This window comes from Heterodontus francisci, chromosome 9 (assembly GCF_036365525.1).
Source record: "Heterodontus francisci isolate sHetFra1 chromosome 9, sHetFra1.hap1, whole genome shotgun sequence".
Classification (NCBI taxonomy): Eukaryota; Metazoa; Chordata; class Chondrichthyes; order Heterodontiformes; family Heterodontidae; genus Heterodontus; species Heterodontus francisci.
This window is the reverse complement of record NC_090379.1, coordinates 17,525,639-17,537,940: the sequence shown is the minus strand read 5'-3', so window position 1 is coordinate 17,537,940 and position 12,302 is coordinate 17,525,639. Positions and strand designations below refer to the sequence as shown.

The 12,302-nt window shown below is 43.8% G+C and overlaps 1 protein-coding gene across 5 annotated transcripts in view; it reads left to right on the top strand.

Moving 5' to 3' along the window:
• Positions 1 to 10,736, top strand: part of adck1 (aarF domain containing kinase 1) — a 586,674-nt gene extending 575,938 nt beyond the window's left edge. For all 5 annotated transcript variants that reach the window (XM_068038603.1, XM_068038599.1, XM_068038600.1 and 2 more), the window contains one exon: positions 625 to 10,736. In XM_068038603.1, the coding sequence (XP_067894704.1) occupies positions 625 to 793 (169 nt within the window). In that variant the 3' untranslated portion in view covers positions 794 to 10,736. The remainder of the gene's footprint in view (positions 1 to 624) is intronic.
• Positions 10,737 to 12,302: the final 1,566 nt, after the last annotated feature.

Here is a 12,302-nt window from a genome sequence, read left to right as displayed (position 1 = left end):
GAAATATTGGCCATTGGCCAGGGGGCTTAGGAAAGGTCTAGAGAAAAGCATCTTTCAGTAACAACGAATGCATATTTTATGTTTCATATTGGATTGGAAATTTATATTTATTTGGACAAGTTGTCAAAACATACAAACGAGGAAGGTCCCACTTGAGATTTCACAGGTTTTTCAAGTTAGCTGAGCTCATTCAGTGAAGCTGCTGCTCCTGTCCTCAGAATCAATGGGTTGTGGAGAGCACAAATCAACTGGGATACACCTTCCCCAGGAGCGTGCTGGTGACTGGATGGTAATTGTCTTACTACCTTAAAAGCGCTATATAAATGCAAGTTGTTGTTGTTGTAATGGGCTCAGCTGTGGTTGAATAGCCTGCCATTGAACGCCAAATAGCTATCAGCAGCTGCTTTTAACATGAATCAATGTGTTGGGCAAGAGTGAGGGAGAGAATTGAGCAGATTTTTATTTTTAATGGTGTGGTTTTACAACCATGAATTAAAAAAAAGACCAGTATGAAAGGGTGAATCAAATGCTTGTGATTTTCTGAATGAACACCTAAAGCCTCATAGTGTCTGCATTGCTTGTGCTCTTAGGAGTTTAACACAGATTTTCTGTTTGATTTGGCAGGTACGAGAGGGATAAATCGAAGTCCTGGTACGGGAGGCTGAAAATCTCCTTGGCTGAATCTCTTGACCTTTGGCAGATCAGCCTCTATGAGATCTTGCTCTGGATTAAGGCATCGTCGCTGGGGAGTTGGATTGCTGAGATCCTGGGCTACGATCATCCTCTGCAATGAAGCTACTCTCTGCCAAAGAAAAGACTATGAATATTTATTCATGGGTTTTTCATTCCTCCACCACACTTGACCAGCCTACAGCTTCTTGTTTGCTGTGATGTTGTAGCAGGTCAGGCCTAATTAATTTGTTTTTGTCAGTGTTAAAGGTTAAGTGCATTACAACCATTTATTTGCGACACCCATGTAGTGCCCATCCCCCACCACCTCTCTGCACTGTCAGCATCAGAAACATGATTCTGGGATCTATCTGAATAAAACGATGACCTCAGATGGTACAGTTGTCCCGTCCATGTCTGAACATGACTATCAAGCTCCATCAATGGTTCAGCTCCCTTGAGTTTAGAGGATTAAGGGGTGATCGAATTGAAGTGTTTAAGAAGGTTAAAGGAGTTGATGGGGTAGACAGAGAGAAACTATTTCCTCTGGTTTGGGGAAGTCCAGAACCAGTGGGTCAGTGATGCCAGGAGGAACTTCTTCACACACGAGTAGGCTAGAAAGAAATCTGGAACTCTCTCCCACCCCCAGTTGGGAGTCAATTGTAAATGTTAAAACTGAGATTGCTGGATTTTTGTTTGACAAGGGTATTAAAGGTTACAGAACCAAGGCGGGTAGATACAGATACAGATCAGCCATGATCTAATTTAATCTGATTCCTGCTTTGTGTCAAGTTAGCTAAACTCAGCCGTCAAGGCATTCAGCACCTCAGAATTAACCTGTGCTCCCTTTGGGATGAGAGATTAGAAAACAATTAACGCCTGATCACTGTCCAATTACAACTGTTGGAAAAGTGTGCATGAATCCTAAGCAAGGACGGGATCGGGCTCTGCAGCGATGCTTCACAAAGTCAAACAGTCTAATGGCAATCGCTGGTTAGACTTGCACAAGAAGTAATTGGGCAAGGGTCACAGGTATCTATGAAAAGAAAAGGAAAACTTGCATTGATATCATCACCTTAGAACGTCCCAAAGCACTTTATAGCCAATGAAGTACTATGAAGCACTTATTAATGGGGCGGTGCAGTGGTTAGCACCGCAGCCTCACAGCTCCAGCGACCCGGGTTCAATTCTGGGTACTGCCTGTGCGGAGTTTGCAAGTTCTCCCTGTGACTGCGTGGGTTTCTGCCGGGTGCTCCGGTTTCCTCCCACAGCCAAAGACTTGCAGGTTGATAGTTAAATTGGCCATTATAAATTGCCCCTAGTATAGGTAGGTGGTAGGAGAATTGAGGGAAGGTGGGAATATGGGATTCATGTAGGATTAGTGTAAATGGGTGGTTGATGGTCAGCACAGACTTGGTGGGCCAAAGGGCCTGTTTCAGTGCTGTGTCTCTAAATAAAATAAATAATGTAGGAAACACAGCAATCAATTTGCACACAGCAAGCTCCCACAAACAGCAATGTAGTAACAACCAGTTAATCTGTTTTACAGTGATGTTGATTAAGGGATAAATATTGGCCAGGACACCTCTGATCTTGCTCTTTTTTGAAATACTGCCACTGGATCTTGTATATCCAGATGGCGCATTGGTTTAACAGTTCATATAAAAGAGGCACAAAATTGAGGCTCATGGAATAGGAGGGCCAGTGTCCAATTGGATAAAAAAAATTGGCTTAAGGACAAAAAACAGTGAGTCGTGGTAAATGTTGTTTTTCAGACTGGAGGATGGTAGACAGTGGTGTTCCCCAAGGTTCAGTGCTGGGACCACAGCTTTACTTTGCTATATATAAATGACTTGGATCTTGGAATACAGAGTAGAATTTCAAAATTTGCCGATGAGACCGAACTTGGAGGAGTGGCAAACAGTGAGGATGAAACAAACCGCCCGCAACAGGACATAGATAGGCTAGCAGATCGGCAAACACGTAGCAGATTAAATTCAATATAGACAGGTGTGAGCTGATGCATTTTAGCAAAAGGGATAGGATGAGACAGTATAGACTTAATGGTGAAGTTCTAAAGGGTGTGCAGGAACAGAGGGATCTGGGGGTCCATGTGCATCGATCTTTGAAAGTGGCAGGATATACTGAGAGAGTGGTTAGTAAAGCATGTGGGATCTTGGGCTTCATAAATAGAGGCATCGAGTACAAAAGCAGGAAAGTTATGCTGAACCTTTATAAAGCTCTGGTTAGGCCCCAACTGGAGTATTGCTTCCAGTTCTGATCACCAACTTTAAGAAGGATGTGAGGGTCCTTGAGAGGGTGCAGAGGAGATTTACCAGAATGGTTCCAGAGATGGGGGATTTTAGTTAACAAGGTTAGGTTGGAAAAGCTGGGGTTGTTCTCCTCGAAGATTGAAGGGAGATTAAGAGGAGATTTGATAGAGGTATACAAGATTATGGCAGGCTTAGATAAGTTAGACAAGGAAAAACTGTTCCCATTAACTGATGGGACAAGAGGTGGGGGACACAGATGGAAGGTTTTGAGCAAGAGATGCAGGGGAGATGTGTGGAAGAACATTTTTACAAAGCGAGTGGTAGTGATCTGGAACTCGCTGCCCACGAGGATGGTGGAAGCGGAGATAATCAATGATTTCAAAAGGAAATTGGATGGGCACTTGCAGGAAATAAAGTCGCAGGGCTGCAGGGATCAAGCGGGGGAGTGGGACTGACTAGATTTCTCGGAGAGCCGGCATAGACTCAGGGGGCCGAAGGATGACCTCCTATGCCGTAAGTGACTCTATGACTCTCTGACAGTGCAGCACTCCCTCAGTGTCAGCCTAGATTTTTTCTGTTTAAGTCTCTGGAGTGGGACTTGAACTCACAACCTTTTGCCTCAGAGGCAAAAGTGCCACCAACTGAGCCACGCTGACACAGTGACCCTTCAATCGTATTGCTCCTTGTGGAGGATAGGCCATCTGCTGTTTTCATGACTCAACTCTGTTTCAAGCAACCACTTCCAATTGACTCCATGTGTAGTGCTCTTCGTACTTCACAATCTTATGCCAACTGTTTTTCAGTCTTCCTGCACTTTTTCTTTGGAGATTCCATTTCTACGAATCTCCAGCGACAGTTTTAGGGTTTTCTCAGGGGATGTCCAATCCATCCCCATTTTCCCTGTCTGATTCACAACTCTATTCGCTCCTCCCTGTTTTAATCCACAGATTCTCATTTTTGATGGTCTCTGGCCAGTAAATGCCCTAAATTATTCGTCAGCATTTACTGACAAATGTCTGATCCTTGTTTGTCAAGGTCCACGTTTGGTCTTTTGTGATAATATTTGGGATCCAGATGGGACCATTTCCCAATTATGGCTTTGGGTCTTCCTTTGAAAGAATTAGGTTAACTCCTTCTGTGTCTGAGGCATTTTCGTCTTGTCCAGAATAAAGAAATGCTTCACCACTTATAAGGCGTTTAGGCCCAGCCTGAATCCATCATATCTTAGTTAGGCTCAACAAGCATAGGTTGTATCTCATGATTAAAATCTGTGCAGTCTAATCGGTTTGGTACCTAGAATAGTTGCAGCATAGAAGGAGGCCATTCAGCCCTTCAGGTCTGCACCAGCTCTCTGCAAGAGCATCTCAACTAATCCCACTCCCTCCGTCTTTCCCATAGTCCTCAAAATTTCTTATCTTCAGGTGTTTATCCAATTCCCTTTTGAAAGCCCCGATTGTATCTGCCTCCACCACACTCTCAAGTAGTGCATTCCAGATCCTAACTACTTACTGCGTAAATGTTAACATCTTTTACATGATTTTGATATTCTATGTTGTGAACCGAGTGATTCCCCTCAGGTGTAGGAAGAGGCGTCTATGAGCCAGCAGCCTTTCAGCTTTTGACTGCATTTCATCATTCTTACCCGAAAAGGATCGCCTTCTTGCCTCATGCCTTGTTCAACAGCTGTATTTGTACAAGTTTCAGTAATACCCCATGTTCCCTTTTAACAAGGCTGGGTTCTTCGGCTAACCTCAATCACCCTCACTTTTTCCTGACCTGGGATCAGCAGCAACACTGAGGTGTAACAGGTGAGGTTTGTGGGCCCATAGCTCCAGCCCATTTCGGAAGTGGAGGGAAAAAATTGGAGGGTGTGAGGTATTGAGTAAAATACGACCATTGTAAATTTAAATGGTAACTCATTTGACTAGTATTTAAAGTTTTCCTTTAACTTTAACAGGTCCACAGGTCACTGAAAGTGGCAACGCAGGTGGATAAGGTAGTCAAGAAGGCATATGGCATGCTTGCCTTCATCGGTCGGGGCATAGAGTATAAAAATTGGCAAGTCATGCTGCAGCTGTACAGAACTTTAGTTAGGCCACACTTAGAATATTGCGTGCAATTCTGGTCGCCACACTACCAGAAAGACGTGGAGGCTTTGGAGAGGGTACAGAAGAGGTTTACCAGGATGTTGCCTGGTCTGGAGGGCATTAGCTATGAGGAGAGATTGGATAAACTCGGATTGTTTTCACTGGCAGGACGGAGGTGGAGGGGCGACATGATAGAGGTTTACAAAGTTATGAGCGGCATGGACAGAGTGGATAGTCAAAAGCTTTTTCCCAGGGTGGAAGAGTCAGTTACTAGGGGACATAGTTTTAAGGTGAGAGGGGCAAAGTTTAGAGGGGATGTGCGAGGCAAGTTCTTTACACAGAGGGTGGTGAGTGCCTGGAACTTGCTGCCGGGGGAGGTGGTGGAAGCAGGTACCATAGAGACGTTTAAGAGGCACCTTGACAAATACATGAATAGGATGGGAATAGAGGGATACGGTCCCCGGAAGTGCAGAAGGTTTTAGTTTAGGTAGGCATCAAGATCGGCGCAGGCTTGGAGGGCTGAATAGCCTGTTCCTGTGCTGTACTGTTCTTTGTTCTTGTTTTTGTTCTTTGACTCCACTCTAAGGGCCCATTGCTTAACATGCTAATTTCATCAATAAGTAGTGCTGAAAATTCTCAGTACATCATTGAGCATCTGAAAGAGAAAAGATGATGGAACTCCTCATTGGGGTTCTGAGTTTGAACTTGTGGGGTCATACCTGGTGCTGTACATTTCTCTCTCCTGGGACTCCTATTTCTTTGCTGGTTTTAGATTCCCCGCTGCCACCATCTACCACCCGATCAATGCACCCCCCCCCCCCCCACCACCCCCAATCCTACTCTCAACTCATCTACCTGCATACTCTCACTCACATGCACACTCATTTGCATTTGCAGACGCATACTCATTCCCTTCCGGAAGCCAGTGGACCATTTTGTTTACATTCAGCCAGTAGAGGATACCCTTCAGTGAAGTATAACTCAACCTACTTGACAGGTTTGCGATAATGAAGGGAATTGGTTAAGCTGATCCAGGCAACTTGCTCACGATGGCGAAGGGTTCAAATACCAGGGGGCACCAGTTGAATAGTAGGGGGCATCAGTAGGATGTTAGGAGTAAGAAGGAAAGCTGAGTTGAATTATTTTTCCCAAAGAATTGTCAGAAGGCTACCAGGGAAAGCCGTTGAAAGTCTAGAGAGGAAGTGGTTGGTGGGATCAAGTGAGAAGATGCTTGGAGTTGAGGTATAGCAGAAAAGACAAAGTTTATGGAGTGTTACGAGAGTTGCTCTTGTAAGGATGTACTCCAAGACTATCCCAAGTAGCAGCCCAGCTACTGATGTGTTTTGTTTTAAAAACCAGGATAAGTAACCAGGCAAAATGCAGGTTACTGCGGCCATTCTAAAGCTGAGCTTTTTCTGGGTGAGTCCAGCACTCAAGCACTACCAAGCCACTCAGAAACAAAGAGAATCGACAAACACTAATGCAAGTTCTTCCCTAAAGGAATTTGGCTTCAAAGAGTTAAGTTAATTTACTGCTAAATCATTTTTTTCTTTGGCCAGGAATTGATTTTGTCAGGGGTTACTTCAGAGGGAACAAAGATGTAAATATTAAAATGCCAACTTGCCAGGACAGCTTGTATGTGCAATTGAATTACCAATTGACAGCACAGTTCTTGCAGGATAGCTGGACAACACTTATTTGCATCTTTAAATGGACAATTAGCCCATAAATCCAGTGGTAACCCAAATCTTCTCAGCAAGTCGACAAGTATCCAAGTCCACTCACTGCCTGATTGAAATGCTGGTATATATTCAATGCCAGGACAAGACTGATCAATATAATTAGACATTCACTGATTGTGGTCATGGGTGGGTGTTTGGGCATTGGTGCACTTGTGATTACCAGCCAGCTGCAGATGCCTCAACGCCATAAGATCCTAGGAGCTCACTGTGTAAAAAAAAAACCGCACGCTTGAGCACACAAGGTTCTCGGCAGTTATGTAAACTTACTGTGATTTCTATGGTTTCTAACACAGAAGGGGGCTATTGAGCCCATCGTATCCATGCTGGTCAACGGGGAGCTACCCAGCCTAATCCCACCTTTCTGCACTCGGTCCGTAGCCTTGCAGGTCACATATCTTCAAGTAGACATCTAAGTATGTTTTAAATGTGATTTGGATTTCTGCCTCTACCACCCATTCAGGCCGTGAGTTCCAGACCCCCCACTACAAAATATTTCCTCATCTCCTCTCTAATCTTTCTACCAATAAATTTAAATCTATGCTCCCTGGTTTTTGACCCCTCTGCTAAGGTGAATAGGTCATCGCTATTGACTCTGTCTAGCCCCCTCATCATTTTATACACCTCAATTAAATCACCCCTCAGTCTCCTCTGTTCCAAGGAAAACAACCCTAGCCTAGTCAATCAAATGGAACCGAGACTGGACTGAAGAATCCTCTTGAGTTGTGAAACACAAAAAAAATGAAATGCCGAATGGTGGATGTGTCCATGGTTGTGTCTGATACCCTATGTCAGCCTAAACATTAATCAGAGAACCCCTCACCCCCTCCTCCGGGACAGCAACAGTGAGGGAGGGATGGATGCCCTCAATGTTCCCCATCTTACCCTCATCTCCTGGGGGTGGTGATTTGTGATGCGGCACCTTTTCCTCAAAGAGCAAGGGGGCACACAGCAGAACCTTTAGCGCAGGTTGTTATTCTTTGAGAGTGAGCCCGGGCTGTCGGCATCACTGACCCATCCGACCACAAGACCATCATCGTATCTTTCCCACCCGTGTCTGCATACATGCACAAAGGGCAGGATTGTGATTTTACAGCAGAAAACCCTGACTGGTCATTTTATTCTTCTCTTGTCTAAGGACATGACTCTCAGAAGGAGACTGTTCAACCCATTGTGCCTGTGCCAGCTCTTTGAAAGAGCTATCCAATTAATTGCAGTTCCTTGCTCTTTCTCCATATTCGTGCAAATGTTTCCTTTTCAAATATATGTCTAACTTCCTTTTGAAAGTTTCTATTGAATCTGGTTCCATCATCCTTTCAGGCATTTCATAAGAACATAAGAATTAGGAGCAGGAGTAAGCCACACAGTCCCTGGAATCTGCTCCGCCATTCAGTGATATCATGGCAGATCTCATCATGGCCTTAACTCCATAAGATCGTGAGAGCTCACTGTGTAAAAAGAAAATTCTCCTTACTGCCCCTCTGGCTCTTTTGCCAATTAAGTTGTGTCCTCTAGTTACCGACCCTCCTTATTTACTCTATCAAAATCACTTTGAACACCTCTATTAAATCTCCCTTTCCGCTGCAGCTCAGTTCGCAGAGCTGTCATCTCTGAGCCAGAAGGTTGTGGGCTGAAGTCCGACTCCGCAGACCCAAGCACACAGTCTGGGCTGACATACTAAGTGCAGCACCCCAAGGGAGCACTGCACCATCAGAGGCAAATCATTTATAGTACCATCCCGACAAATAGGAACAGGAGTTGGCCATTCAGTCTCTTGAGCCTCTTCTGAAATTCAGTGAGATCATGCCAGATCTTTATCCTAAGTTCATCCACCTGCCTTGGCTCTATATTCCTTAATAACATTGGCTAGCAAACATCTATCCATCTCAGATTTTAAAATTATTAATTGAGCTGGCATCTGCATTGTTTTGTGTGAGAGATTTCCACACCTTTACTACCTTTTGTGTGAAATAGTGTTTCCTAATTTCCCTCCTAAATTGCCTGGCTCTGATTTTAAGGTTATGCCCCGTTGAACTAGACTCTACAGCAGTGGAAAACGTTGAGCTCCAACTACCCTATCAATTCCAACCCCTTGTCAAATGTCAGTGCCCTTTCAAGGAAAGTCCTGACAAGCCCGAGGCAATGAGGCCAAGAACAGCCTTATCCAAAGCTCCAAGCCCTCAAAACAAGACAGATCAGCAATTGAGAAACATAAGCACTTATCGGATTGAGTTATTTAGAATCCGAGGACAGTTGGTTTGCCAGGATCTAGGGACATGAGGGAGTCTAAGGTCACTTCTTGCTTCAGGGGTTGCTGACAATTTAGAATCAAAGGAAGATCTTGATAAAGCAGCATATAAGAAAAAGCTTGAAATTATACATCACCTTTCGTGTCCTCAGGACATTTCAAAGTACTTCACAAACAACGAGCTACTTTCAAATTGTAGTCAGTGTTACACAGACTAATACAACAGTTAATATGTAAATAGCCTGGCCCCACAATCAACAATACGATAAATAGCCAGACAATTAGGTTTTTTGGTGTTGGTTGAGGGCTGAACATCAGCCAGGACACCAAGAGAATTCACCTGCTCTTCTTCAAATAGCGCCATGTGATCTTTTAAGTCCACCTGAAGAGGCAGGTGGAGCCTCAGTTTTACGTCTCATTCAAAAGGTGGCACCTCTGACCATGTAGCATTCCTTCAGTAGTGATGTGGATTATGTGCTCGAGTCCTGGCCTGGGATTAATATCTGATGTTAAAATGTAGCTTTGAACAATTAGAAGTTCTGTCATATTCACTGTGCTCATGAAAACACCACTTTAAATTTTCCCATTTCATCCCAATCCTGCCTCAAGTTATCCGTTGAATCCATGCCATTGCCTCAGTTGATAATGTGGAATTATTGGTTTGTTGACAGCATCATCACTTGTTAAATGAGGGTGTACTTGGGTGTAAGAAATCTGTAATTTGCCTGTTGACATCTTGCTAAATTTCTCCAATTTTGAAATCTGGAACTCTGTCTCCCAAAAGGCTGTTGATGCTGGGACAATTGGAGCTTTCAAGACTAGATTGAGGGATTTCTGTTCAATAAGGGTATCAAGGGAGATGGGGCAAAGGAAGCTAAATGGAGTTGACGTGCAGATCAGCCATGAGCTAATTGAATGTTGGCACCGTCTCAGGGGATTGAATGGCCTACTCCTGTTCCAAATGTTGGATTTGACAGGATAGACATAGAGAGGATATTTCCATTTGTGGGGAAGACCAAAGCTAGACCATAAATCTGATAGTCACTAGTAAATCCAGTAGTGAATTCAGGAAAAAAAATTTTTACCCAAAATAATTAGAATATGGAACTCTCATGAAATAGTAAGATGCATTTAAGGGGAAATTTGATAAACACATGAGGGAGAAAGGAATAGAAGAATATGCTGATCGGGTTAGATATGGGTGGGAGGAGGCTCTTGTGGAGCTTAAACACCGGTATAGACCACTTGGGCCCAATGGCCTGTTCCTGTGTTGTGCATTCTATGTAATTCTATATAATGTTCATTTTCTCTCCACCATGCACCATGAAATCAGCACAGCCAAATAATGAAATGTCTGTCCTGTTGATTCCCACTTACTAACACCGGTTTGGTTTGCTATCTGGAAGCAATTTGATCTCCAAAGAGATAGATACCTTCCCGTCCTCGGTAAGCCTATCCCAGCCACAGCTGATGAAGTACTCACATTACCACAGCAGCCACACCTCAAAAATGCTTCATTGGTTGTAAAGCACTTTGGAACGTCCTCAGGTTGTGAAAGCTGCTTTATAAAAGCAAGGCTTTTTTTAACTCTAGTCCTTGAGTGATTTGGATTCAAAGCCATGTCTCCTCATCAAAAGTCCATTGCTCTATCATGGCAGCTGCTTTGTAACTTGTTCTGACCTACTGCTTAAATAAAATACTGTTGCGACCAGGTGAGAAAGGTGTCTAGGGGTCCCTCTTAGCCTTCACCTGGTCTTACTGTTTTTAAACACACTGTTTTTAGCTTCCCCTTGGTGAATCTTTGTTCACCGCTTTTCAATTATAAGGCAAAGAAACCAGCACAAACAGGTTTTCTTCAGTTTAAAGAAGAAATGTTGAAATTTATTAAACTTGAACTTAAACTCTAATTTGGTTGATGCCTACGGATACACAACGCGCCCACGCTAGCATGCATACGCGATACACACATGCAAATAGAGACTGAAAAGAGCAGAAGAAAAATAAAGTGGAAAAATTAGAGGCAATATCTGAAGAGTTTTTGTTACGGTTCTTCGAGCTCACTGTAGAGTCCTTGATTGTAGGTAGATCTTGCTTTTTGTTGGGGCCCAGTATTCATCTTAAACCTTGTTCGCTGTAGGAGATTTTTATCTCTTGGGGTTCGTGTGTCTTCAATGGGTTCAGAGGCTTGTGAGAAAGAGATGGGAGCAGACAGGAGAGATCTTCTCAGTCCAGGGGCAAACAGTCTTTCTCAGTTCAAACTCGCTGTGGCCAGTTCAAAAGAAAACCCTGGAATAGCCAGTTAGTCATGTGACCAGCTTGTGGATTGTATCCTCCTTAGCAGGCCCTAGAATGCACTTCCTCACCTTCGATGTCTGTTAGTATGTAAAAAGAATTTCCCAACCACGGCTGATCTGTTTGACAAGTCATTTCCTCGCTCCAACAACAGTTAAAAACCAATGTTCATGACAAAATTGATGTGCCTCATTCTTGGCAGGTGGGGGCCTAGCATAACAATACACAGTCCAATAACCACAAAAACACCATAGCCCAACTCCCAGCTATTCAGCTTGGAACCAAGAAAACTGCCTCAATGTTTCGCTTAGATCTAACCAACAGTATGCAAAAATTTATACACTTGTTTCCAAGTACTTGTGAATTTTGGAAAGACCTTTGTCCCTACAAAAACACTGACAACTCAGCCTGAAAACTTCACAGATGACAAATCCCTTAAGGAAAGTGTCTGGGCAGTCTAAGTCTAGCTCACCTCTATCTCCCTTGCCCCCTTATTCCTAGCTAATCTGTAGTCTCACTCAGGGAGGCTACAGAGTGGCTAAAGCAGGAAAGAGGAATGACTGTGGTGGCGGGGGGCGTGAGGAGGGTTTGGTGCGTTAGGGGCACAGGGAAAACTGAGCCATGCAGAGTAACATGAGCTTTACATGGAAATCATTTGATGTTGTACTTGAACCTAGGACTGCTTGGAATCATGTAGCACAGAAGGAGGCCATTCAGACCTTCATGTATATGCTGGTTCTTTCAAACAGCTAACCAATTAGTTCCTCTCCCCTGCTTCACCATTGTTCTACAAATCCTTCCTTTTTAAGTGAAGATCCAACTCCCCTTTTGAAAGTTAATGTTGAATCTGCTTCCGCTGCCCTTTCAGGTAGTGCTTTGCAGAGCTTAACAACTTGTATGTTTGATGTTTGCAACCGGGTACTCATCACGAGAAAGCTCCCATGTTCCAACATGATCCAACTCCCATTTGTGCTCATCTCAATGAGCACAAATT